At 49.3% G+C, this 27,252-nt stretch overlaps 1 protein-coding gene across 2 annotated transcripts in view; it reads right to left on the bottom strand.

Annotated features, from left to right (window-relative positions):
* Positions 1-27,252, bottom strand: part of SPECC1 (sperm antigen with calponin homology and coiled-coil domains 1) — a 134,669-nt gene that overhangs the window by 69,690 nt on the left and 37,727 nt on the right. The window contains exons 2-6 of one of the 2 annotated variants that reach the window (XM_082678222.1): positions 22,064-23,640; positions 10,322-10,529; positions 7,307-7,380; positions 6,776-6,954; positions 475-1,872 (exon numbers count right to left, since the gene is read on the bottom strand). In XM_082678222.1, coding sequence (XP_082534348.1) covers positions 1,806-1,872; positions 6,776-6,954; positions 7,307-7,380; positions 10,322-10,529; positions 22,064-23,640 — 2,105 coding nt within the window. In that variant the 3' untranslated portion in view covers positions 475-1,805. Of the gene's footprint in view, positions 1-474; positions 1,873-6,775; positions 6,955-7,306; positions 7,381-10,321; positions 10,530-22,063; positions 23,641-27,252 lie in introns of those variants that run through there. The other variant, XM_082678221.1, reaches the window with a different exon arrangement.

Raw genomic sequence — 27,252 nt, 5'->3', positions numbered from 1 at the left:
ATTTTTCTTTAACACCTCCATTTTATTACCGGTTCACCTAATATTACTTCATAATTAAGAAGAAATCCAATACAGTAAATCACCAAACAATCTACTATTTGTTTTTAAATTTCAACAAGACAGTTCTAGACTTCAAATACCATGTCCTGTACTTTCCAATACTCCAGAATCTTTAATTAAAAATTCATTTATGCAAAATTATTATATTTGCTCCTTGCCCTCGTTTTCAATAATGAAATCATTTTTTAAAAAATAACATTTGTACTTAAAAATCAACCTCCTATCTACAACTTGCATTTAAAATACCATTTGCTTCTGCCTCAATTCCAGTCATCTGACATGGCTTTAAAGTTCTGAAACTACACACCCTGGAAAATTGACAACAAAGTGACCGGAAGGCCCTGCAGAAACGTGGCCAGTGATTAAAAATCAGGCAAAAGACTCTTCGAAATAACGACATGTTTATTTAGCACTTCATAAATGCTTACATATAAAAATACTCGACAGTCCCCAGAGAAAGATCAAAATATGTGGGGCAGAGACAGCTGTGCATTTGAAGCTGAGATTGCCTTTTTCTTGTTTGTATTTGAAAACACCCGGCAAGTGAGTTTTATATCATCCTAACGATTCTCAGTCCGAGGTAAAGATCTCCCAGTATATAAATTCCTGTCCCACTAGGATAACGCCAGCGAGTGTCAGAACTATTTGTACAGAGAGGACGTCGACCTCTCCTCTTTCTGTCACCAAGTCGAATTTTTCTAGTGACTCTGTGCTCTCTTGTTTGACACTCACAATGTTCTCCTCAGTTAAAGGGCTTTCCTGTTCCTGATTTTCCGTGGATCCCATCTTGTCTCACCTTCCTGATGACGTGGCTAATGGCCTAGAAGTTCTTCACATGAGAGCTGCAATGAGTTCTGCCTGAGGGAGGTTGCTGAACTGGACCCAGATCTTAACAAACGTACGTACTTCCAAGAGTTTCAAGTCACACTTCGAACCTTGGGTCCCTCTGAGTTATATGCTTCCGGATTGAAAAAGCCTTTAGATTTCCAGGGTGAGTTTTATTCACGAGGCTTTTGTCGTTGTTCGTTAGTTCTCAGTTCAATTCCAATTAGCATCGTCCCCACAGAAGCTTGTCTGATTCAACTACATCCTTCATGATCAAGCAAACATCGATGCATATTGAACCCCAAAGAGATTTTGGACATCAGCCCAAAACATGGTGGTGGCTTATTTCAGACAAGCTTAAGGAAGTCAGACCCCAGCTGGAAAAGGTGAAATCAAGACTGGACACAGAGGAAGCAGAACTTTCTAACTTCTTCAGAATGAGACGTCATGCAGATGGTTTCCTGTTTCACCTAAAACAGTGTTAATTCCAAGCTTATCAGACACTGTATTCAAAAGGATACATAAAAGTAAACTCCAAAAAAGTAAAGCACAGCCTGGGCTGTGTTCACTCTGCACGTGCAACGCCACGGCCCTCGCTCAGCACTCTGGCTGCATCTCAAAAATTTTTTCACGACAGACTTTGTTTTGCAGAACAACTTTATTTCATGCTCCAAACAAAAGACTGCTGAATCTTCTGTGAAGAATAAAGAAAAAAAAAAAAAAAAAAAAGAGGGAAGGATCATCTTTGTGCGGAGTTGACTCCAAAATGCAAAAAGAAAACAAAAAAAAAAGGTAAAGAGACTTGATGACAATGACTGGGCAACAGTGGCTGTTCTAAGGAGACCGTTTGGTTCTTTATCAAAAGGTTATTTCTCCTCTACACATTCCCCCTTTCACAAAGAAATGGCTGTGGTTTCCCATCATGGCAAGGGCTGGGCGGCCTCTCTTCCACCACCTGCTCTGCTATAGCTGACAGATACCATGGAGCTGGAAAATAGAAACGGGAGGCAAAGGCTGGTAAAGGTGTTACTTAACGCAACACGACCTTAGTCTACACACACAAGGACTAACAGCTGGCGCTGTCCACGGGGAAAAGCTCAGAGTAGCACGTCTGAATTTCGACTGTCCCCATCTCTTTTGGAAGTCAAAGGTCTTCAGACAGAGAAAATGCTAAAACTTCAAAATGTCGGGCTCCTCCCACTAGACCGTCACCAACAGACAAGGGTGTCGGCAGAGATGTCCAAGACCAACCAAATCAGGTCCCTGTGATTGACAGAATGGCTCGTGCTTCCCTCTACTGTCCTACAGTTAAGGCCAAAAAAAAAAAAAGATTTCTTTTACTATTTCAGTATACACATTCTAAAGGCTTCCGGGAAGCTCACGCCCACTTTTCAAAGCAAATCTGTAAAGACAGGGGCCTGGGAGCAGAGAAGGAGACGTAGCTATTTAGAATCAGAGGCTACAGCTCTAACGCCACAGATGCAAACTGAAGCTATGAAAACATAAGTCATATGAGAGTGAAAGGATTATGCTTGTCGGGATACCAGAGGACCGGTTTCTACTTCGAGGGGCAAATAAAATGCCAGAGGCCCCCAACAGTTGGAGCTTCGCATGTGAGGTTCGCTCGGAAACTGCTCAGGAATCCCCACGAGAACTGGCCCCCTCGCTGGAGGGCCGGAGATGCTGTATCGAAGCATCCGCAGGGAGCGAGCTGGACAAGTCATCTCAGTGACCCAAGAAGCTATGCCTCCAACTTCCTACTTTCCCTTTCCAGTGACAGCTCCAGACACCCAGCGAGCGGCTGTGACACATTACAGCTGTAAGAACGACACACAGGGCGCACAGGCACACAACTGACGTCAGGGCAGAATGCATGTGTGCACACACAGAGTTAAAAGCCAATTCCAGAGAGTCTGGCAGTGACCGGCCGCCATGCTGCTCAGTTCAGAGGTGACAACAAGAGAACCAGTGGTACAAGCTAAACACACTGGGAACCTTCGACGTTCTATTTCAGAAACTGATACAGTTACTTAGGCACAGACGTTCAGTGTGTTTAACTCTTTAAGAGGCTGCTTATTGGTGTCGTACGATACATACAGCAAAAATCGAATGTCACCCTGAAAACAATGGTCCACACCGTGTCAGAGTAACAGGAGGCACACAAAGGTCTCTCCCTGCTACTGTTTGAGAGGCCCATGTCATGTACATGTCACCGACAGTGTCTTCTGTTAGAAAGGCTGCATGTGGCCCAGCAAGGCATTAAGTCGAGCCGCACGTGTGTTCTCTGAAGCCCAAGGACTCAACTTTTCAGGAAAAAGTTCTGATGTTTTGACTTTGGCGAAAGTTTTAATTTCCTTGTATTTCTCTTAATGGTTCAAAACAAGACGCAGCCAGAGTTGAAAAAGTTATTCATTATCCTTCCATCCAATAATTTCTGTGTCTGGCAAAACAGATCATTTTCAGGTCCACAAAAACTACACGGGTTTGTTCAAATTTCTGGAAGAGAAAGAGGAGGTCCATGGCCCAGCTACAAGACGGAGATGCCACTGTGTAAGGGAGACCCAAGGCTTGAGCTGGGAACGTGGTACTGGGGGCACATGTGTCCCTGACTCCCCCATCAGAGAAAGGCTCCCTGACCAACCAGTCTCAGAACAGAGCTTAGGGGGAGTCTTAAAATCCGACCTACTCTTAACCTTCTCATTTTTTTTTTTAATTTATTTATTTATTTATTTATTTATTGGCTGCTTTGGGTCTTCGTTGCTGTGCGCGGGCTTCCTCTAGTTGCGGCGAGTGGGGGCTACTCTTCGTTGCGGTGCGCGGGCTTCTCACTGCGGTGGCTTCTCTTGTTGCGGGGCACGGGCTCTACGCGTGTGGGCTTCAGTAGTTGTGGCACATGGGCTCAGTAGTTGTGGCTCACGGGGTCTAGAACACAGGCTCAGTAGTTGTGGTGCACGGGCTTAGTTGCTCCGTGGCCTGTGGGATCTTCCCATACCAGGGCTCAAACCCATGTCCCCTGCATTGGCAGGCGGATTCTTAACCACTGCGCCACCAGGGAAGCCCTTACCTTCTCATTTAAGAGAGGAAGGAGCTCGGTCTGGGAAGAAAACCTTGCTAGTTGGTGGCAAAGATGAGACCAGAGCCTCATTTTCCCATGTACCTTAACATCAGTTATTCTGACTCCAAAATAAAAATACCTCTGAAAACATCACAGGATTGAAGATGGCTAATGAGCTAAGCTTTAGAATCATCTAAAACTACGTTAAGTAATGTTCCACTTTAACTATTAAACTCTTGGGAATAAACGCTAACTTGCCTTCACACCCAGGCACCCCACCTGCCTGCCTACTGGCCTGTGATCCCTTGAATGCCAGTTGATGAGAATGTGAATCAGTCCATCCAGGGTCACAATCAAGTCGCTTTTCTGATGCTCTTACTTTCTCTTGATTGTACTTGGAGGACCCCATCAGAGAATTTTCTGCAAGCTCTTTGGCTGTGGCTGAACCGGGAAGGACTTCTGAGTTCTCGTCAGAAGACTGTCAAAGTCAAGAACCCAGGCAGCCAAGATGGAAACCCTCTGCAGCTCTGGGGCCTCGGAGGGTGTCAGCTGGCTGCAAGTCTGGCTCAACGTGGTAGGTTCAGGAAGAGGTGGAGCCATCTGCGAGTAACTTTCCAACAGCCAATGCTTTAGAAGGGCAGCTAGCCGGGGCAGCGGAAAATCAGACAAGAAACCACTCTGGCAATCATCTGAAGGGCAGTGACAGCCAAGAAACCCACGGACGCCTGCAGGGTTTCAGCAGCACGCCATGTTCTGAACTGCTGTCAGTTCTCGAATTTTGAAACATTTTGTGATAAGGGATTAAACTGCTGGAATTAGGAGGTAGGTTTGCAAATCACTGGAAAATCAAAAGAGAAACATATTGTGTTTGAAAAAAAAAGTGACCCTAAGTTTGAAAACGTTGGATGTAGCACATGGGGCCCTAAACTGTCAAGACGCAGGCAGATTTCCTATCGTATCAGGGTTCAAGTTGTATAATCTGACCTGTATCTTAGAATCTAAGTAAGAAATGCAGCATCCCATACAATAACTTATTTAGGGCCACCTCTTAAACTCAAGGCTTGTCTTTTATCATTTATCTGTAAATTCACATATATATGAAGCAATGCAGGTTATGACGTGGTTCCTCTTCCAAAGACACACAATAGAAAAGCAAGACACATGGACAAATATACAAAAGCAGACACCAAAGCGAACCAGAATGACCTCACAATCATTTCAATAGAGAACACTATGAAATCTAGTTTTCCTATTCTGCTTCTCCCTTAAAATTCACGTGCTTTTGGTGGCCAGAGGGTATAGGTGTGACTATAAAACTACGATCTTGATTTTTATAAACAAAGGGCCGCCAGATTGATTGAAGCAAGTTTGGTAAGAGAATCAAAAGAGAATTCTGAGCAGAAATCTACTCCTTCCACTGCTGTGAAGTTCATGATACTATATCAGACCCAGAGGCTCAGGATCCAGCCCCTGTCAACCCTGGAAAACAGGTAAAAAGGGCAAACTGTACAAATCTGCACCCAGAATGTAATAAATCTGATTTTTAAATTCTACTACATCTTATGTTGAGAGACATCCAAAAATTCAAAATAACTTCTAATAACCAAGAATCTCAACATCAAGGACATCTATTCCTGATGGGGAAAGAGACAGCACTGCATTAGCTGAAGCCTAAAATACTGCAGATAGTCTTGTTTGTAAACCATTTAAATTTTAAGCAATAACCAACTCTGGGCTCACTTTCGGAACAGCTTATTCTGAAAGCTCGCTGTTAAGAAGGGCCTGCTTGGGTAACGGACTGTAACGATCCCCTCGAGAGCATAAGGGAATCACGTATCAGCTGGACATATGTTCTCCACGCTTACCCTTTCTAATAAAATGGCTTATTTCAAGGTCTTCTGCAGGGAGCCCACGGGGGCTGCTAATACAGAAGCAGGTCCTGGGCCAGGACGGTGAGGCCTCCACCTGGTGGCCAGGCCCCAGGAAGCGGTCAGTTTCTCCCATTGGGTGAGGGTGACCGACACGAGTTGCCCGGACCAACAATGAGATGTAAGGGCATCCTCTCCTCCAAACCCAGAGGGGACGTGGCTAAAACTTTGTCCCCTCGAGTGACGAGCTTTCTCACCAGCGGGAATGGTGGTGACGGTGTTGGGTGGAGTATTTCTACCATGGAGCTAGTTATGCCCTGGCCGTGGGGTTCGTTATACCCTGGCTGTGGAGTTAGTTATTCCCTGGCCGTGGGGTTCGTTATTCCCTGGCCATGGAGTTAGTTATTCCCTGGCCGTGGGTTAGTTATTCCCTGGCCGTGGAGTTAGTTATTCCTTAGCCGTGGGGTTAGCTATTCCTTGGCCATGGGCTAGTTATTCCCTGGCCGAGGGTTAGTTATTCTCTGGCCGGGGTTACTTACTCTCTGGCCGGGGTTAGTTATTCCCTGGCCGTGGGTTAGTTATTCCCTGGCCGTGGGGTTAGTAATTCCCTGGCGTGGGGTTAGTTATTCCCTGGCTGGGGGTTAGTTATTCTCTGGCCGGGGTTACTTATTCTCTGGCCGGGGTTAGTTATTCCCTGGCCGTGGGGTTAGTTATTCCTTAGCCGTGGGGTTAGCTATTCCTTGGCCATGGGCTAGTTATTCCCTGGCCGTGGGTTAGTTATTCCCTGGCCGTGGGTTAGTTATTCCCTGGACGTGGGTTAGTTATTCCCTGGCCGGGGATGGGGGCAGAGGGACCTGGAGGGAGGGGAGGGCTCAGGACAGACACCCAGCATCACGTGCGTGGATGCCGTCGGCCCCGGCCAGGAGGGCAGGTGGGCCCGGCCCAGGGTGCGTGCGGCATGACCCACCTGCCGCGGGCCCGCGCGTCCCCCAGGGCCTTCTGCAGCCGGGCGTTCTTCTCCTCCTCCTCCAGCAGCCTCCGCTTGACAGCACGCAGCTCCTGCTGGGCCTCGCACTTGATGTCGTTGGCCACCACCACCGCTGTCTGCAGGTCAGCCTGGAAGCGCCGCCACTCCTCCGTCTCGTCCTGGAAGAGCCGCAGTCCGCGCCCGCGTCAGACCGGCCCCCAGGCAGGGGCTGCGGGGCCCCGGGCGGGTCCCCGAGCAAGGCTGGCTGTAGCAGCCTCGCCGCCGCCGGGAAAAGGCGCAGGCGGGGCTGCAGCCTCAGGTGTCGGAGTGCCTGTCCTGAAATCAAGGCCGCCTGAACTTCCCTCCCGGCCACACCGTTCATGGTTCCAGGACCCGGGCCCCGCAAACCTGCTATACGCAGCGGGCCAGGGAGTCGTCAGGGCACCTCTCAACGGCGTCCACACCCATGTTCCCGGGGACCCCTCCAGTAAAATGATGGCGGCGTCCCATCCCTGCGTGACTGCGCCTCACCTTTATCTGCTTTGTCAGCGTCTTCAGCTGCCTCTCCAGGTCCGACTTCTGTTCCTCCAGTTTCATCACGTTGCCTGGAAATGAACAGGCAGACGGAGTTGGAAAAGTCTCAAGACCCTGGGGAGAAGCTAAGCTCGGAAGCAGAGCAGACCCAGATCCTGCAAGAGGCTTTGAAGTCCACCCCTTCTGCCTGCCGGGGCCCCATCTCAGCGTGCTGAGCACGGGAGCCAGAGGCGGGGGCTCCTCCGAGAGAGGGGGGGATGATTCGGGAAAGCGGCGGCATGAGGTTAGGACACAGCCTCACAGAGCTCCGGGAAGAGGGCAAACAGCGGCTCACACTCACACACTTACTCTTGGCCTCCCTGGAAGTGAACGCGGCAGCCTGAACGTCCTTCATCACCGTGAGGTGGAGGGAGGGCTTTAGCGTAACAGCGGATATGGCTGGTTATTACCGTCGTGACTTTTAGGTCAGTTTCTACAGCCATGGGACTTAACTGCAGTTAAAACTCTGAATCACTTGGGAAGCTTTCCAAAAGAGCAGATGTTCAAGCCCCAGACTCTGCACAGACTCAGAATCCCCCAGGGTGACAAGGGTCTGGCGGGTGTACGTTAACAGCTCCACGGGGGACTGGACTTCCTTTCCTTAGTAAAGAACATCTTACTTGGAGGGTGTTATGCTCAGTGAAATACGTCAGAATGAGAAAACCAAATACTCTATGATCTCACTTATACGTGGAATCTAAAAGTATACAACAAACCAGGGCTTCCCTGGTGGCGCAGTGGTTGAGAGTCCGCCTGCCGATGCAGGGGACGCGGGTTTGTGCCCCGGTCCGGGAGGATCCCACATGCCGCGGAGCGGCTGGGCCCGTGAGCCATGGCCGCTGAGCCTGCGCGTCCGGAGCCTGTGCTCCGCAACGGGAGAGGCCACAGCAGTGAGAGGCCTGTGTACCGCAGGAAAAAAAAAAAAAAGAATACAACAAACCAGTAAATACAACAAAAAAGAAGCAGACTCGCAGACTCGCAGACATAGAGAACAAACTAGCAGTTACCAGTGGGGAGAGGAAAGCGGGGGCAATATAGGGGCTGGGGATTAAGAGGTACAAACTATTAGGTATAAAATCAGCTCCAAGGATATACTTTACAACACGGGAAATACAGCCAATATTTTAGAATAACTATAAATGGACTGACACTTCAAAAATTCTGAATCACTGCCTTATACACCCGTAACTTATACAATATTCTACATCAACTCTACTTCAATAAAAAAATAAAATAAAATTGAATTAGAAACTTAAAAAAAAAAATCCTCAGTCCCTCTCTCTCTCAAGTTCTCTCCACGTTGCTGTCAAGAGTCGTTCAGTTTAAATCTGATCGCGTCGGTTACACGTAGTGTCAGTTCTCCAGTGGGTCCTCACGGTCCCTCCAAAGCCGTCCTTGTCTATTAAGGACATGAACCGGAACTACCAGAAAAGCTTCAAAAAACCCACACATGGTCAGGTTCTACCCCAGCAGTTCAGGTTCACACGTGGGGCCTGAGGATTTGTGTCTGGGGTCAACGGTGCAGAAAAGGACAGCGCTCCGTAACTTCTTTTTATCTTTCTGTCCATTCCTCTGAAGGGTCTTAAGGGGGAGGAGCAGTTCATTTCGAGATGGATTTTCGTGTCCCCGCGTATCCTGGTGAAAAGACACCTATCAACACCCTAACGTCCCCAACAGACGTTAACGGCTTCTCAAAAGATGCAGGTCTGTCACTGTTCTTTTCAGTCTTGGACACATTATGACGTAACCAGAGGGAGTGGGCCTGACATGTGCTCCGGATAGTAATTACATGCTGCTTTCTTGGTGTGTCTGTGCTGACTTTTTAGGATTTGGGGACAGTATGACCGAATTCTCAACAACAATAAATCACTGAAGCAAAAACAAACAAAATGCAAACGAAACAGGTCTCCTCCTGTTTGGCCCTGTACTTGTCCGGTCCGGCGTCAGGTGTTCTGCTGTACTCTCAGGTGAGACCTCTGAGAAGAGCCTGGGTGACAGTGATGCTGAGTGTCCTGTCGTCACCCCCACATTGCACACGAAGTAGCTGTGACGCTGACCACCGGAGCGAGGCATAGACTACGCGGCCAGGTGCCACAGTCGAGGCAGGTACGTACAGTCGCCAGGCGCACGAGATCAGCTCCCGCGGCAAAGACGGGTCATGTTCCCGTAGGCCTCAGGTCCCGACGTTTTGCACATCGGGAGGGTCAAGCTTTCCGCTGCTCTGCATGGGCGCCGGCGGCAGTGGGAGCGCTGTGAGTACTGGTTTTGGGGGTTACAAGTCAGTCTGGGCGAGCAGGTGAATTCGAAAATAAGGGTTCCTCAAATAATCAGGATGGGCTGTACCCGCTGGGGGACTTTTCAGGCAACCAGCGTGCTACTGCCAGTAAGGCCGTGCCACTAAAAGCTCTGCACGCTAGTTCTTTTGTTACGAAGGGAAAACATTAGATGCGATCATTTGATAAGGCTTATTTGGACAAGGCAGGCAGTGTTTAATCTCTGACAAACATCCCTCCCTATTCAAAACAAGCAACCGGTTCACAAGTAAGGCATACAGTGGTGCCTCCTGAGTAAGAAGGGGGTAACATCTGTAAGTCACTTGATACCAACCATCCATGGGGCCCATGCTGGAATTGTTTTCTCCTGAGGCCAAGAGCACACGCCGTCCGAATCGGTCCGACCCCCTGCCCCCTACCCTTCTATCCATCAGAGCCCAATGGCAACACCTGTTGGCACCTGCCGTGTGGTCAGCAGCGGCTCACACGCGGTGCTCCTAACTCCACACACTGTCCGCCCACGATCCACAGTCTTTCTTCTGTATCACCTGCTTTGCAGCTCAGTCGAGGAGACTGACGATTCTGTCTCTTTTAACTGCCGTTCTTCCCGGGAGACCACAGCACATGCAAGGGGAAGACCTCTCACCAGCATGCTCCCCTCCCTCCTGACCCACGCGGCCCGGGGCTTGGTTCCACTTACTCTCCAGCTCACTGATGAGCTGCTTGTTGTGTAACTTGACGGCTCGATGCTGCTCCACCTGGTCCTCCAGCTCGAAGATGGTCTCCTTCATGTCTTTAATCTCCGCGTCACTCTCCGACGCTTTCTCCTGCAGCTTCAGGCTGGTTCTGCTCAGCTGTTCTGTCTGATGATCGCATATCTCCTTCAAGTAAGAATAATCCTTTTCCACCTGGAAGAAAAGGAAGGTTCCCTGCTCACCTGGACAGGAAAAAGCTGCCCGCACGTCAGCGTCAGACCCATCGATGCAATGGCAAAGGAAGCTCTGGGCACGTGTGTGTCCGGCACCGTCTCTGTATCCTGAAGCCTCGGAAACAGCCAAGGCAGCAGACGTGCAGAGGAACGTGGCGGATGTTAAGGGGCCAAACGGGGGGATTCTGGGCCCCTTCCTACAGCCTACAGAAAGCTGCATGTGCTTATTAAATACCCTTCCTTCCTGCCCCTTCTGCGGTGCTGCCCAGCCGCCTCGCGTCCGCTATGCTGCCGCGCCCCCTGCTGGGGCCCCAGGAGGCTGGCACCCCCCCCACACACCCCCCAAACCTCTGTAACTACAGTTGTTTCTTTAGAGGAACATCCATGTGACAGCAATGCCAGAAATGTGCACACGCCAGACAGGGAGAAGCGCACAACACGCCCATTTCACCTGTTCAAGTTTAATCAGTGAATGTTCTCAACACACAGAAAAGCACCAAAGGTGACGGTAACCAGGCACCAAAACAGATGAACCCATGGTTAAATGTTGCCACGTCTGCGAAATCTTTAACGTTTGTTAAAGCCTCAACCTTCCTTCCCACACCAGAGAGTGTCCAAAAATTGTCATGTGGTTTTTCCTCGAATGGTTTTTCAGATTTACTATATGTGGACGTGCCCAAGATAATACACAGTATTGTTCTGGATGTCTTTAAAGTTTTACACAAATGATACTACACTGTATGAAGCTTCTGCAGCGCACTGTACTATACTGCGTTGTATCCTACGGTAAGATGCTCTTGTCCGGTATTATACTGTGTCCTGTTATATGCTATGCTGATTACACTTCTGTAACTTGTTTTCAACTAGGTTTTTGAGGTGTATTCATGATGATACACATTGCTCTGGCCAGTAGTCTTTTTTTTTTTTTTAAGGAAAGCTTTATTCTTTTTTTTTTTTTTTTTGGCCGTGCCACAAGGCTTGTGGGATCTTAGTTCCCCGACCAGGGATTGAACCCAGGCCCCTCGGCCATGAAAGTGCCAAGTGCTAACCACTGGACCGCCAGGGGATTCCCTAAGTCACTACTTTAGATGCTGCATTGTGTTCTATTGTCTGAATACACTAATCATTTTATTATTATGAACTATACCCTGTTTCTGTAGTTCTCTGTTATTAAATAACTATATATTTGGTAACATAAGCTTGATACCTAACACATTTCTTACTAGATTTGGGAGAGGGGGTCTCCATATATGATACAATTTTTTTCCAATTGCATTTAATGTACAACACGTGTAGGCCGTAAGCTCTGTGGGGACAGAGCCCATCTGCAGTCTTCCCCTGTGTATCTATCCCTGGTGCCAACACTGCCAGACCCATAGGAGGCATCTAACGAGTAGCTGATGAATGAATAAACAAACACTGGAGGGCAGTATTGCACTGGCTTTCAACTGGGAGGTTGTGACAAAGGATAACTAAGGAAGGAAGGGAAGAAGGGAGGAGCAGAGAGAGAGAGCGAGGAAGAGAGCGAGAGAGAGACGGGGGGGGGGGGGGGGGGGGGGGGGGGGGAGGAGAGAAAGAGAGATAGAGCGAGCGCCGGTGTGGGCAAGGTAAGGGGGAGAGTGATGGTGAGAAAGGGTGGCTCTGGAGGGCCATGCCCATTGCTGCAGGGGGGTCAGGAGCCTGAAGGCTGCTGCGTGACATCCAAGGAGCGGAGGCTGCAGGCCCAGAGCCGGACTGCAGAGTTTAAATCCCAGTTCTGCCAGACCAAGTCCTGTATCCTTCCAGCTCCCTGCCTCAGTTTCCTCATCTGAACAATTAAATGAAACAGTGCGCTTCACGAGTTTATCACAGTGCCTGGCACATGGTAGGCATGCGAAGGAAACTAGTATTTCTCTCTGTCTTCGTGTATGCACATTAAATGATAATACAGGTCCAAGAAAATTACAACACATGGAAAAGGCCAGAAGTCTTACATTCTATGATAGCTACTTTAATAAACAGAAGGCAACTCCTAAAGAGAAAGAACCACTACACCTTGGCTACTAGAAGGCTGACGTCTGGCAGCCTTTAAAAAGCAGCCACAGGGCTCCCCTGGTGGTGCAGTGGTTGAGAGTCCGCCTGCCGATGCAGGGGACGCAGGTTCGTGCCCCGGTCCGGGAAGATTCCACATGCCGCGGAGCGGCTGGGCCCATGAGCCATGGCCACTGAGCCTGCGTGAACGGAGCATGTGCTCTGCAATGGGAGAGGCCACAACAGTGAGAGGGGCCCGCATACCGCAAAAAAAAAAAAAAAAAAAAAAAAAAAAACGCAGCCACGGAGGGCACCTGTGAGTCTTGCATCCCGAGTCAGACCTGGCTTTTCTTCTGCAGAGTGACCAGGCTCCACATCATGGAACCCTCAGGCTGAGGGCTGCTCCCCTGGGGTCTAGAAACACGCCCATTACTTGGCTGGGACTAAAACGGGAGGATGTGACCAGGTGAGGCAAGGCCGAGGGCCTGAGGAGGTCTCTGCGTGCAGCAGAGGCTGCCGGCCTCTCAGCGGCTCTGACCTCCCGTTACGTCCTCCGTGTTGGGGTCATGAGCACAGGCACTAGTGTAAGCTCAGCGGTGGGGAGGGGCCCCTGTGATGTGTGCCGAGTACAGCTGAGGCCAGCCAACCCATACGCCAGTGAGTGCACTCTTCCAAATTACACACATCGCTCTTCCTTCTTGATTTGGGGATAATTCTCTCAAGTTTAGCCATGTATTCTGGAAAGCTCTTTTATTTAAAAGAAGAAGAAAAAGAAAAACCCTAAGTAGCTTCACAACTCTTCCCCCAGGGGCTGGGTAGTAACAGGGAGGTACTGTTATATTCCTCTCACAGAGTAAACTAATGGAGAGAAAAATTCAATCATCTGAAAAGAACAGTCTGTTCAGCCGCTCAGACCAGCAGCCTGCCCCTGACGACTGTCGGGTTCCAGCTGCCCCCGCACCCAGCCAGTTCCCCTGAGCCCAGCTCCTCTAGTCCAAGAACCGCACTCGGCGCTCACACACCCGGTGACGTGGTTTCTGTCCAACGCTTCCCTTTAAAGTGAGAAATCACTCACGTGTTCCAAGCACCTCTCCTCTTCAGAAGCCAACTTTCTCTAGAAATGGGCCGTGCAGAACTGCACCACAAATATGTCAGATGAATTCCCTGGGAGCCCAGGAAAGGTGGCGCTTAAAGCCATCCCTGCTGCTCTGACAACCAGCAAAGGCAGGTGGCAGCAGAGACCACTCAAGAGGGACTGTCTTGCGGGGCTCAGCCTGAGCCCGACGGACGGGGCTGGGATCTCAGCAAGGCTCACCACCTTCCCTCTGGCCTGTCAGACACTGAAACTGAGGACCCGCTATTGTCAGAGGCCTGTTCCCAGGGAAACTGACCCTGAGATCTCTGGGCTGTGCACAAGGAACTCACCCGGGAGCACTGTGGAGACCCACACCTGCAGGGCCGGCGGCAGAGGGGGGCAGCGGTGGAGCGGTCACAGCAGAGGCTCAGCTCCTCCCAGGGCAGTTCTGCCCCAGGACGCCCTCCAGGGCTGCCCCACGCTGAAGCAAGGGCCAAGGGCCAGGCCTTTCCCCACGCCCTCACCCCCAGTGGATGAGCCATGGGGGCACTCACCCCGGAAGGCGGTGGCTCTCCCCACAGAGGGCAGGTTCGGGGAGGGGCTCCAGTGGGGTGCTCGGGAGAGGAGGGCTTCGGTGCTGGGGGCCCTGGGGGCGCCCCCCGTCCCCCCAGATACTACAGAGCATTCCTGGGCTGGCCACGGGGGGCACCACACACACCCCTAGATTCTTTCCCAGGGGAGTGGACAAGCGGTTGGCATGGTTTCACCACCAGGTGATCTGACCACGGCGGGGGAGGGTCGTCTACACGGGCAGAGGGTGGTGACGGCAAGTTTAGAATCCTACCCACCCTACCTGCAAGGACGTGTCCCCCCGACGCCACTGAGACGCTTTGCGAACCCCAGCAGAGGTAAATGCAGGGTGTCCTCCTACTCGTATTCTTCCTGTGTCTCGGATACCGGAGGAGCCAGGGGTCCTCGGGCACGAGAACGGAGGGGCCTCCTGGACTCGGGGGCATCCCCGTCCCGCCTCAGCATCTGCCCGTGGCTGGGTCAGCAGGTTCCGAGAGCAGCCGGGCTTTGCCGGCCTGGACGTCCCTTCTGGCTCCACTACTCCCACGTCCGACAGCCGTCCCTCCTCAAACCCGCTCCGTGTTCCATGACACCCCACCTTACGGTAAGCAGCACAACCACGCCGTCAGTGACACAGCCAGAGATCTGCAATGAACTGAACCCCTCCTCTCTCCTGCACACCCCCAAACGACCCGCCTGTCCATCAACTGACGAAGGGATAAACAAAACGTGGTCCGTCCGGACAACGGACTATTGCTCAGCTCTAAGCAGGAATGAAGTTCTGGCTCACGGTACGATGCGGATGAACCTCGAAAACGTTACGTCAAGGGAAAGAAGCCAGACGCAAAAGGCCACAGACTTCAACTCCATTTAGATGAAATGTCCAGGGACAGAAAATAAAGCAGCCGTGGTTGCCAGGGGCTGCGGGGGAGGGGATACCGAGGAGGTGACTGCTCCCAGGTACAAGGTGATAAATACGCTCTAAAAGTGATGGTGGCGACGGCTGCACAACTCTGAGAATATACTAACCCCCACAGACTTGTACACTTTATATGAATTGTATCTCCATAAAGCTGGCATTAAAAAAAAAATTCTTCAGAGGCTCCCACTGGCTTGAGGGTACAGTTCAAAGCTCTCGACTGGGTCTCCTCCAGGCCCACCGCAGGTGGCCACCGTGCACTCAGCGACTGCAAACCACTTCCTTGATCGGCGGCCGAGAACTTGCTGTTCTCTTCCTGCGGCATTCCCGCTGTCCCCGCCCCACCGACACACCTGGGTAACCCTGACTCCCCTCAAGATTCAGGTTATAAAACAGGAGGACGTGTCTTGATGACTCAGCTTTTCGCTGAGAACTTCTCTACTGTGTTTGCACGTAAGAAAATGTTTCCTGGTTCATCGAGACCCAACCGGTTGCTTTCTTCAAACCAAAGGGCTTTGGCCCCCGTAAGACTACACTGTATTTGAGCCCTTAAGGTCTGCTTTCGATGGTTCTCTCTCTCTCCTCTTTACTGTCACGTAACCAGGAAGCAGCGTAAGTCAGGGATGAAGACTAAGAGCTCGGGGGTCAGACCCGACTTTGAATCCTGGCCTTCATCAGTTAATTAATTAAGCCTCGTAACTTCATCATTCTCTGCCTCAGTTTCCTCAACGGAAAAAAAAATAGATAATGACAGTACCTACAGCCTAAAACTACGACGATTAAGTGAGATTAAATGACCTAAAGGCCCTAAGAGTGCCTACTAAAACGGAAGCTGTTATTAAAATACGACAAACTTTTATTTTTTAACATACTGATATAAAATTCTAGCAGCCTCGCTCTCCTAATTCTGTTGCGAGTTTCTCTGACATTCACTCCTTCATTCATTTACTCACTCACTCAACAAGCATTTACCGGGTGCTTAATACACAGAAGAAGTCACATGTCACGACTGTACATAGTATGACGGCTTGAGTAACTATACCATGAGCGTGTGTTATTTTGTTGTGTTTGTTTTACATCGAACTTGGTTATTCCAAAACTCCTTCTGCTGACTCTTGGCCCTGTTCTGAGCAGACACCGCTGATGGAGAGCCGGGTCTCATTCACTCTGGCCTACGTTTGCACTATTTTTTTACAGTGCTACTCTGCACGGGACAGGGAATAGACAGGCTAACTCAGTCTGCACTTTTGTTCTGGAAAAAGAAAAATGGCGACGGAAAACTCAAGGAAGAGGGTAAAAAATCTGTATTTCACCGGGGAACCCTCGAGGAGACCTTCCGAAGCCAGGGCTGTGATGCTCCCCGAGGTGTTTCCCAAGATCTCACCGGGGAGGTGAGCGCTGGGGTGGCCAGAGGCTTCAGAGACCAGTCCTGCGGTCACGTTAAAGAAGAGAATGGCGCTCAGGCCCAACTCAGCACCACCGAGGTGCCCGGGGCGGGCAAGAGGCCCCATCTCATTCGGGACATGATCACCTGGGTCCACAAGCCCACAGCCCCCCAGAGCTGAGGGTCTCCCTAAAGAAGGGACACTGCAGTTGAGACCTAAAGCTTAAGACAGGACCTGCGGGGGGAGGAAGGGGGCAGCCACACCTGAGGGCGAGAACTGCGCCCGGCGGGGGTGGGGGTGGTGGGAGGGCAGTGAAGGGGCCGAGGCTGGAGGGGGAAGCAGACAAGCAGACGGGTGGGGAAGTGACCACGCGGAGTCCTGCTGGCTGTGGCAACGGCTCACCTACCCAGGGGCCACTCCCCCTTCTTTTCTTACTTAGAACGCCCATTTATTCAGGAATCAGGCTGTGATCCTGTGATTTCAGGGAAGGTGACCAAGGGAGGGTGTGTGACCCAGTTCTGACCAAGTATAAAGGGAGGGCTGCTGAGGGGCTCCCAGGGAAAGTTCTTCCCACGGGACTGAGAGCCTCCTGCCTGCAGGGACCGTGGGGACCAGACGCTGAAGAGGTCGCGCTCACCTGCACCCCAGGCAGGAGGGCTGAGAGGGTCACGGAGCCGCCAGCCTGGAGCCGTGACGCTACCCCGCCTGGATCCCAGGCTCTGGGTTACGGAGTGCAGTGCGCACCTGCCGGCTCGGGCACCGACACCCGGGGTCTGTTTCTCACGGTCCAAAGCGTCACCTGGGTATCCTCACGGACCACCTGCTATTTAAGGCAGGGTCCAGGTCCCTCCAGTCCTGGCAGGGTCCTATTCTCAGTCACGGAGACAGGATCATCCAGTTGGCCACGCCGTCCTCTCGAATTCTGCTTTTGCCGTTTGTGGCCAGTAGCTACCCTAATTATTCTGCCTTGGTGACCAACGCTGGTCGCACGATCATCATGTCACCTCTAGTTTTCCCCGACCATTCACAGCAAGTGTTTCTTTACGATCCCCTTACTCCTCGGGACAAAACACCTGAGTTTTTGCAGAAAGAACTGAATTTCAAAGGATACCACCTATAAGCTTTCAACCTCAGGAGGGGAAAAACATCAGTGTTTTCTCTGAAAATGTCTAGGTTCCAAGCCTTAAAAATTCTCTGGCTTGACATCAAGATCCCAAATGAATGAAAACTTGAAAGTCAAAAAAATGTAAACCTGGGTTGCATTATAGTCTGGAAACAATGATGTGGTCCAACTCCACGTCCCTGGCTGGCTGGGGCAGGCACTTGTGCGATCGCAGGAGGCCGAGACCTCAGGATTCTGTGGAAATCAGCCCCTCCCTCAAAGCTGTGCAGAGGTAGGTTACATACTCACACAGAAAGCTGCCAGCAAAGTTATATAATGGATGTCAAAGAGGCTCAAAGAATGAAGACATTAGCTGAAGACAAAGAAATGAGAGGAAGAGAAAGCCTACAAAACATTCACACCATTAACAAACACACCCGCCAAGTGTCCACTCACTGTATGAGGAACTGACACACACGCACCCCACCCCCTCGCCCCGTACCAGAAAAAGTACTTTTTAAGGCCTCTCCGAGGCTCTTCTAACAGTATCTGAGTCACTTCAGTAACGTATCTCAACTGGAGACTTCTCCAGAGTTACTAAATCTAAAAGGTCACAGGATGGTTTGGCATTGCCTTTCCTCTCTGTAAATAGGTTATTTTGTTCTTTTCTCGTAATATTCACCTTCTGCCAAGAATCAGGTGGACGGATGCAGGGCTCAAGGGCAAGAGCTGTTCAGCACCACGCAGTCTGCTTGGTGACAAAGAGGACAGCCACCCTGGCCTCTGCTTAAGGAGGTTACGTTTGAAAGTTCTATGCAAAGTGTCCAGTGAAGCAGTTGAGAACTGGAGACTTAGAATTTACCCAGGAATGCAAAAGTGGCTTAACGTCAGACTGCCTTAGAAAGTCTGTTACCCTAATCTACCTCATTCACACATTAAAGGAGAAAACTCATTATGATTACAAAAACTATAAGATTTTAGTAGATGTACAAGATCTACTGCATAGATCTTACAGATGTCTAAGGTCTACAGCAAATACAGAAAAATTCAATCCCCATCCTTTTTTTAAAAACAAGCAATGAAGTTAAAACACTAATTCTTCACAAAATACTTGCATAACTCAATAAAAGGTATACAGCCAATGCCTACCATGGACATCCTTCATGATGAAATGCTGAAAGCACTCCCTTTAAATCAGGAACAAGGCCAGGATCCCTCTACCATCACGCTTCTACTGTACACTTGGAAGGGGCCCATGGTCACCAAATTAACCATCAGCTGAGTCAGGAGGACCCAAGCGTTCTAGCTGGTCCAGCATTTATATCCTCATTAGAGTTTTGTGCTAAAAGTGCTCTGGTTTCCTTTGGGCAAGAATCCCTACGTCTTACCATCTAAATTCACGGTTGCTGGTGGGTCAGTTGATATGCTTCGGTGGGGCTACAATAAGCTATTAGGCTAGGAGATCTGGGTTTTACTTTCCTACGTAACAGAAAAGGGCATAAAGATTAGAAGTTACAACTTCTCTGTGTACAAGCACAAAATCACAGACCTAAGATCTCAATCTGTGACATCATGCCTCACACCTTTTACCTCCAACTCATGTCAAAATACTAGCTAGGACCTTTTTCATCCTACTGTCAAGTATGTGATCATTCTAATCAGCAAGCAATTAATAAAGATATGGAATATACAAATAATATAATAAACAGCTTGATTTAAAGCATATATATTAAAAAAATGCTTTTTCTTTCTCTCCAAAATAGACTCCATTTATCCTAGAAAATTCTAGACTTTACTGTCTTCATTTAGCCAAAGCTATAATAAGGGGCAAATTCATAGCTTTAAATACTTATACTATCAACCAAGAAAGGATAAACTTAAATGAACAAAGAATTCTACTCAAGAAACTAAGAAGAAACCAAAGAAATATACAAAAGGTAGGATGAAAGAACTGATAAAGATAAAAGTAGAAACAAATTAATCAGAAAGAGATTAATAGGAGAATTGATAAACTAATCCAACTGGGTCTTTGTGTTCACAGAATGTGGAGTGACATACTCTGTTCCCCTGAATTGGAAGATTAAATATTGTAATTATGCCAGTTCAAGTTTGTATGCATGTCAAAATGTGCTTAACCTAGGAAAATGTCTGAAAAGACAAAGAGTAAAAATGTTAGCGGCATTTTTTTCCTCCAAGTAGTGAGATTAAAGGTAATATTTATTTTCTTCTTAAAACTTTTCTGTATTTTCTAAACCTTCTGTGATGAATATACAACTTTTTGATCAGAAAAATAAGCTATTGTCTTAAGATGCCAAATTATTTCTCGCTGATGCACGTATTTAATGTAATGCCAATGGAAATAACAAAGAGACAGATGAAGGACTGAGGGAGGACTTCAAGAAAGTTGCCTGGGAGATCAAACATTTTGCAACAGAGTAACAGAGGGGGGATTATTCCAGACACGAAATCTCAATGTAAAGCTACAAATTACCAACCGACAGTTCACATGGGCACCTGGCTAGTACCTGCCAAGGGTACCGCTTCCACACTTTCAATAAAATGCTGTGAATTCAGAACACAATGATAAAAACGTCTAACACTGCCCACCACTCAGATCGGCCCAATGCCAGAATCAGGCTCAACTGTCAATCAGTGACAATTCTTAAGGCAGATAAAGCAGGAAAGAGAAATCCCCCTGGGGGTTCAGGGCAAATTTGTTTCTTAAAAGAGTGACAGCCTCTGAAATAAGGTGGGAAGATGTTTTCAAGTTCTCTCACCAAGGGACCCCTAAATCACAGACCCAGAGCTTAGAGGAAACAGGAAATTGGAAGCCACCTGTCTACACTTTTCCAGCACTGCTCTGTGGGTGGGCAGAATATCACACAATTGGGCTTCCCTGGTGGCACAGTGGTTGAGAATCCGCCTGCCAATGCAGGGGACACGGGTTCGAGTCCTAGTCCGGGAAGATCCCACATGCCGCAGAGCAACCGCGCCCGTGTGCCACAACTACTGAGCCTGCGCTCTAGAGCCTGCGAGCCACAACTACTGAGCCTGCATGCCACAACTGCTGAAGCCCATGTGCCTAGAGCCTGTGCTCCACAACAGGAGAGGCCACCGCAATGAGAGGCCCGCGCACTGCAAGAAAGAGTAGCCCCCGCTCACCTCAACTAGAGAAAGCCCATGCGCAGCAACGAAGACACAATGTAGCCAAAAATGAATAAATAAATAAATTTATATATAAAAAAAAAGAATATCACACAAGCACCAGCAATCTTCACCATAGAACAAAGGTCCAGACTGATTAAAGGATTATTTTTAAAAATGAAGGTGGTGATCATTTATTCGATCCTGGGTTGGGGAAGATCTTTCTAAGTAAAAAGGGGAAGGGTCAAAGAAGAAATGAAAACCAGATCTGAATGACCCAACAACTTGATACCAAGTGTTGGCTACGGGTCAGGGAATCCCTCTGCTGGTGGGAGCACACCTGTGTCACACTCCTGGCGGCCAATCTGGCCAAATGCATTCAAAGTCCTTAAAACAGTCATACTCTGACACAGTAAGTCAATGAGTAGGAATTTTTCCTAAGTCAGAGAGATAAAAAATGATTTACACTATTGAAAGACTGGAAAAGAACAAAAATGTTCAACAACAGGTGACTAGCAAAGTACTTAGGAAATATTTATAGAACAGAGTACTATCTGGCCTTCAACATCATGTTTCAAAGAATAGTTAATGATAATAGTTAATAGTTATTAACTATTAGTTAATAGTTAATGAAGAGTTAATGATTAACTAATAGTTAATAGTTAATAACACGCTCAGGAAACATCAGATTTTTAAAAACTTAATATACACAGGATGACTCTAAAAAAAATTTGTTTTAACTTGTGGGACACACACAGACACACACACACACACACACACACACACACACACACACACACACACATCTGGAAGAAAACACCAAAATAGTGGTTATAGCATTACTTGGTGGGGAAACTTGGGGTGGTTTTAATTTTCTGTTCCTAGGTGCCCAAAGCATGGTATCTGAGAGACCTGGATGCCTCTCACTCATTCCTTCAAGACTCAGCTTACTGCCACCTCTTCCAGCAAGTCCTCCGGCACTACTACCTCCTTTATCCACGTTTTTCTAGGTGTTCCTCTGGGCACTGGACTCCGGGCTGTCCTCTGCGATGCTCTTTAATCCCACATCATCTTTATCCCTGCATCAGACTCACTATATCCCCACTACACATTCAACTGCTGCAGCCAGAAACTGGGGTGTCTCGTTTCTGCATCCCCAGTCTGTCTGGACTCTGACAGATCTTCAGGCTAGAATGCTGGATTATGAATGAAATCGAGGGCCTGATTCTCTGTGCCGTGTGCCTCTAAAGGCCGAGGAGGGCTGCGCTTTCAAGGATGAGCAAACACTGGCAGAGAGAACGCCCCTTACCTTGGACAGCAGGCTTGAGACACGCTTAACCTCACCACGTGCCTTCAGCAGTTCCTGTCTGAGCTCCGCGCAGGACTGTTCCAGCTGGTCCTTCTCGGCTCGGGCCACCGTCAACATCTCCTGAACCTCACAGCCCTCGGCCGTGTGCCCCGGGGGGCTGGTCTCTACGGCTTTCGGCTTCTCATTCTCCAGGTGCGCCTTCAGAGACCCGTTCTCCACCTTGAGCCCTTCCAAGGGAACCCGACACTCCTCCAGGGTCTCGGCCATGGTCCCGCTGTCGCGCCGTTCCGGCTCCAGGAAGGTGGTCCGTTCCCCGTTCTCCTCCTCCAGGAGCCGGACTGTCTCCAGAGCCCCCCGGTCCTCCCCGCCCTTCCTCAGACGGCAGGTCAGCTGCTGCTGCATGTTGAGCAGCTTCTCCCGCTCGAAGCGGCCCTGCTCCAGGATCTCCGTGCAATTCTGCTCCAGCTCCAGGATTTTTCCTTCCTGGGTGCTGAGCTCCCCGCTCTTGACTCGCTCCTGCAGGAGGGTCATCAGCTTCTCGTTCTCCTGACTCAGCTGCTCCGCCCTCTCCCGATGCTGATGAAAGGACGCTTCCAGGAGCGTCTTCTCGTCCGTCAGCTTCTCGTTTTCAGCCGTCAATTCCTGCACCATCTGCTGCTGGTCCGACAGCTCCTGCAACGTGGCCTGCAGCTCCTCGGCAGTGCTGTGGTGGTTTTCCTCCATCCTGTGGATCTTCTCCGTCAGGGACGCCAGGGACAGCTCGCTCGCGGTGTGCGGGGAGCTGCCAGCCGCCAAGCACCTGGAGCTCTTGACGAGGCTCCCGGCGGGGGACAGGGGCCCCGGAGGGGCGTCTGCTGGGATGTGCTCGAAGTCGGAGGCGTCCGGGGACAAGGAAGCCTTGGTGACATCGCTGCTCGAAGAGCCCGACGTCCGCAACACACCTTCGTGTGGGCCTTTTTTACACACGTCCATTTCGCCCGACAACTCATTTCCCATCGGGCTCCCGAAGCTGGACTCCTGAGTTACCGACGTCCGGCAGCTGCTGTCCCCCGTGTGACTCGCTCCCCCCTCTGAACTTGGGGAATGCTCAAAATAAGTCAGTTTCTCCTTCAAGGCCCGGTTTTCATCCTCAAGCTCAGCGAGCTCTTTCTGGAAGTTCTTGTTCTTCTCCTCGAGGGCTCTGATCAAAGGCTCCGAGTCACCCGGCAAGACTGACGCTCCGTCCACACTTGGGTCCAAAGCGTCAGCCCCTTCGGTGTTCTGAGTCCACTTCTCCATCCATTTCTTGAGTTCACTTCGGAGCCTGTTAATTTCACCATCTTTCTCTTTGGCTTCTGCCAAGAGTTCCCGAACCTGGGACTCGAGCGCGGCCTTCTCTGCGTCTTCGTGCTCCGGCCTGGGTCTCGTGGGAGTGGCCCGCACGTGCTTGGTGGGGGTGGGCGTGCTGGAAGAGGTGGGGCTGGATACCGCTTTCCTGGAGTTGGAGGGACCGCGTGGCAGCGTTCTCTCTCTCGAGACAGCTACTGCGAGTTCTCGAGGGGTGGGAATGCCTGTCCGCTTGGCTGCTGCCACAGCCCCTGAAGAGAGAAGGAGAAACCAGTGAAACCCAGCGAGCACTTGTATAAACAACTCCAACTACAGGGCACGGTGAACAGGGCGGCTGTTGCCTCCCTCCATCCCCCTCCCCTAAGTAACTACCCGGCTCTGACTGGGGTTTCTGTACCTGTACTTCAGTGGGGAGCTGACTACAAGCTGAGCTCCTCAGCATAACCCCATCCCCAGCCATGGCTGCTGGTTCAAGGCACAGCACGAGCCCCCCAGTCAAGGTCCATGAGACACAAGGAGAGGTTTCCTGGGCGAGTTTCTAAAACATACTGGACACGGGTGAGCAATCGTGTTAAGTCTGGCGATGGCTGGCAACCACCATCACAAGAGGAAGGTGAGGATGCAGGGTAGAAAGAAGGAAACCGAGCTCTTAGTGGACTGTGGAGCTGTGCACCAGTCACCCTGAGGCTGGCCCTACCCCTAGCCTTCCAATTACACAAGCCAACAGTCACCCTTCATGAGTCACCCTGAACTGGGTTTTCTGTAACTTGCAACAGAATACATCTGAACTGAGAGTCCTGGCAACTAAACAAAATACAGGATTGTTGTGAATTCCTAAATAAACACTCAAAAAAATTTTATCATTAACTTATTTTTTTTTTTTTTTTGCGGTACGCGGGCCTCTTACTGTTGTGGCCTCTTCTGTTGCGGAGCACAGGCTCCGGACGCGCAGGCTCAGCGGCCATGGCTCACGGGCCCAGCCGCTCCGCGGCATGTGGGATCTTCCCGGACCGGGGCACGAACCCGTGTCCCCTGCATCGGCAGGCGACTCTCAACCACTGCGCCACCAGGGAAGCCCTATCATTAACATATTTTGACTGAGCACAAATTCGATGAAGAAATCATAAGACCCAAATAATACTAAGGAGACACGGATCTGATTCAATGACCTATTATTTTTAACCTAAGTGTGAATGCTGTGTGCATTTATATTCATATAGAAACAGGAACCAACAGGATAAGGGCCCAGTATGTTCATCTATGGTATGGTTTTCAATGCCAAACGGATTTATATAACATGGAAATGATTCAGGATTTCGAATACGTATAATGGGAAATGTAAGGTACGGAACTATTTGTTATTTTCCCCTATACCACCATCGTTATTTTTTAGTCTTCATCTATACTACATTTTTAATTTTCACTTATACTATTTACTCTAGACGATGTCAAAAAAAATTCTAGGGGTGAAAACCCAGACATCGATCTCCTAAATGCTCTAGAAATAAAACCCCCTTGGAGGTTAAAGTATAAAATGAAAAATCTGGACCTCTTTTACAAACTCAAAAGACATTTGATGAATCACAGCCGATCGCAGTAACTTATACATTTGCACCGTGGGTTGGAGGCCTCTGCTGTGTAGGGAGGGTTGGGAGCAGGGACGCGCCCACAGGCTGGCAGAGGCCTCCGTCTTCTGAGGCAGAAGCAGAAACCACTGTGGTGAAACAGCTCTGAACCCACTGCCAAGACAGCTACTGAGACATGAGCAGCTGCATCTCCCAGCATCCCAGAATCCGAGGGGATGAAGTGGAGGCGGGTGGCGTCCTCTGCTAAGTGTCTGACGGCTGAGTGCTTTGAAAACTTTGACATAATAAAGGCTAAACTGTCATATTCATACACTGCAAAGTTATGGTTTTTAAGTTAACTTTTCCAAATTAAGCTACCAGAAAGCTAAGAGCACGATAATACACATGTAGTGCATGTAGGTGTCCAGACGCCTCACTTGCCATCACGCTAAACAGTGATGAAGAAAAGATGCATTTAATTATTCTTGTAAAATGAAGATTAAAACCACTAAGCGATAAAACATTTTAGTAACACCAGCCCTCTGGAGTGAAGTAATCTTGGCAAGGACCATAATGAAAACTGGAGGGTAACTAAAGTTTCAACATAATTACAGTCAGAACAGGCAAGGCTGAGAGTCCAGGACTGACTGTCATAGAGGCGTTTTCCATTCCTAATAACACCACTAAAAGTAAGGCTCCTTTTCAGCTATTTGTTGGTTTGGGAAGAATGACAGAGGACCGTAGACCAACCCAGGCATCATTCTCAGCTACAGCTTCAGTCCTTCCTTTTGCCAACAAATCTTGGTCTGTTCGCCACTTGGTGTTACTTACGCCTTATCTAAACCACTAGGAATTTGCTTACATCAAACCAAAGGACATTATGAAATGCATCCAGTTGTAGATTATGAAGCACACAGTCCAGCTATACTTGTACCACATCTGCTCCTTTTTCCGTTCTTGCCACTTCATCCCCGGAAGATCAGTATAATTTGCCCCCTGATCTTCTGAAAGCCTCTTCCCATCTCTGGACACATCTTTTCAGAAACTGTAACGAGCCGAGGTTAAGTTGAGAGGGTTGCTAAAATTCATCATCAGACCAAACTAAGGTGGGTGTCGCTCCCCCACCTGTGCTCAGACACCCCGGCACTGTCACTGGCAGGGGGGCGGTCCCCCAGCTTAGGATGTCATCCACCAGAAGGGTTCCTCTTCTCAGTTCTCCTTCAAGTACTGAGTTCAGAAGGCTCACCACGGAGCCATCCATCCTGGGCACACTCCCTCGCACAGGACAGCGGGGCAGGGCGACAGCAAAGGTGGCGGGAAGCCTGGGTCCATGGACAGGGCCCGGCTCAGCTGGCGCCCTGAATCTTTCGTCTTCTTCCCCTCCTCACACCAGAGCGCGGCTTACTCCTAACCGAGGCTGGTAGTCCAACTGCAAGAAGTTAAAGTAAAAGCAAGCCCCACCTAATGTGATCATTTTTTTAAGCCGCGTGTGACGTGTCACATTTCACAATGCCAAATGAAAAACTGTATTGTACGGTGGTTGATCACAGGTGCACCCAACTACGTATCACAGAGACACACACGGGAAAGGAAGAGAGAACACAACAGGAGAGTGTTAAGCTGGCCGGACTGTGAGTAATTTTCCTGTTTCTTTTTATAGTTACATTTATGCAATAAAGAAAAAAAGAGGAGGGAAAAATCCTATCATGCCAACACACAGAGAGAGAAGGGGGTGGGAAAAATTAATCTTTCCACAGAACAAAAAGCACGTTGTGAGTAACAATAGCGCGATCATTTCAATCATGGACCAGGTTTTCAGAAGTGATTCTCAGGAGCTGAAGATAAAATATTTTCAGTCCCTTTCTGACTTCCTCATCTTACCTAAAGAACATGCTACTGGGGCTGTTCTAACGTGCACGGGTGAGGGAAACGGTGGCATTCTGAAGTAAGCGATTAACCTTTGGTTTAGGCACCAAGGATTCGAGGACCTGCTCTACAGGAGATACACGTGGTTCACATCGTCACACGCCTGTTGCCCTGCCTCCTAAACACAAGGGGACTCACTCGTTCTGTGTCTAAAAATCTAAACTACTAGGTTAGTCTTTCCTGTTTTTTTTTTTTTTTTAAAGCACTGACTAATTTAATCCTCACATCCACGGTGGCATTGGTACTTTTCTGTTTTTTTAATTAATTTATTTATTTTTGGCTGTGTTGGGTCTTGGTTTCTGTGCGTGGGCTTTCTCTAATTGTGGCAAGCGGGGGCCACTCTTCATCGCGGTGCGTGGGCCTCTCACTATT

This window comes from Grampus griseus, assembly GCF_964374135.1.
Source record: "Grampus griseus genome assembly, chromosome: 20".
In the NCBI taxonomy this organism is placed as follows: Eukaryota; Metazoa; Chordata; class Mammalia; order Artiodactyla; family Delphinidae; genus Grampus; species Grampus griseus.
Note: the sequence above shows the minus strand (reverse complement) of the source record. Positions and strands in the feature narration are given on the sequence as shown.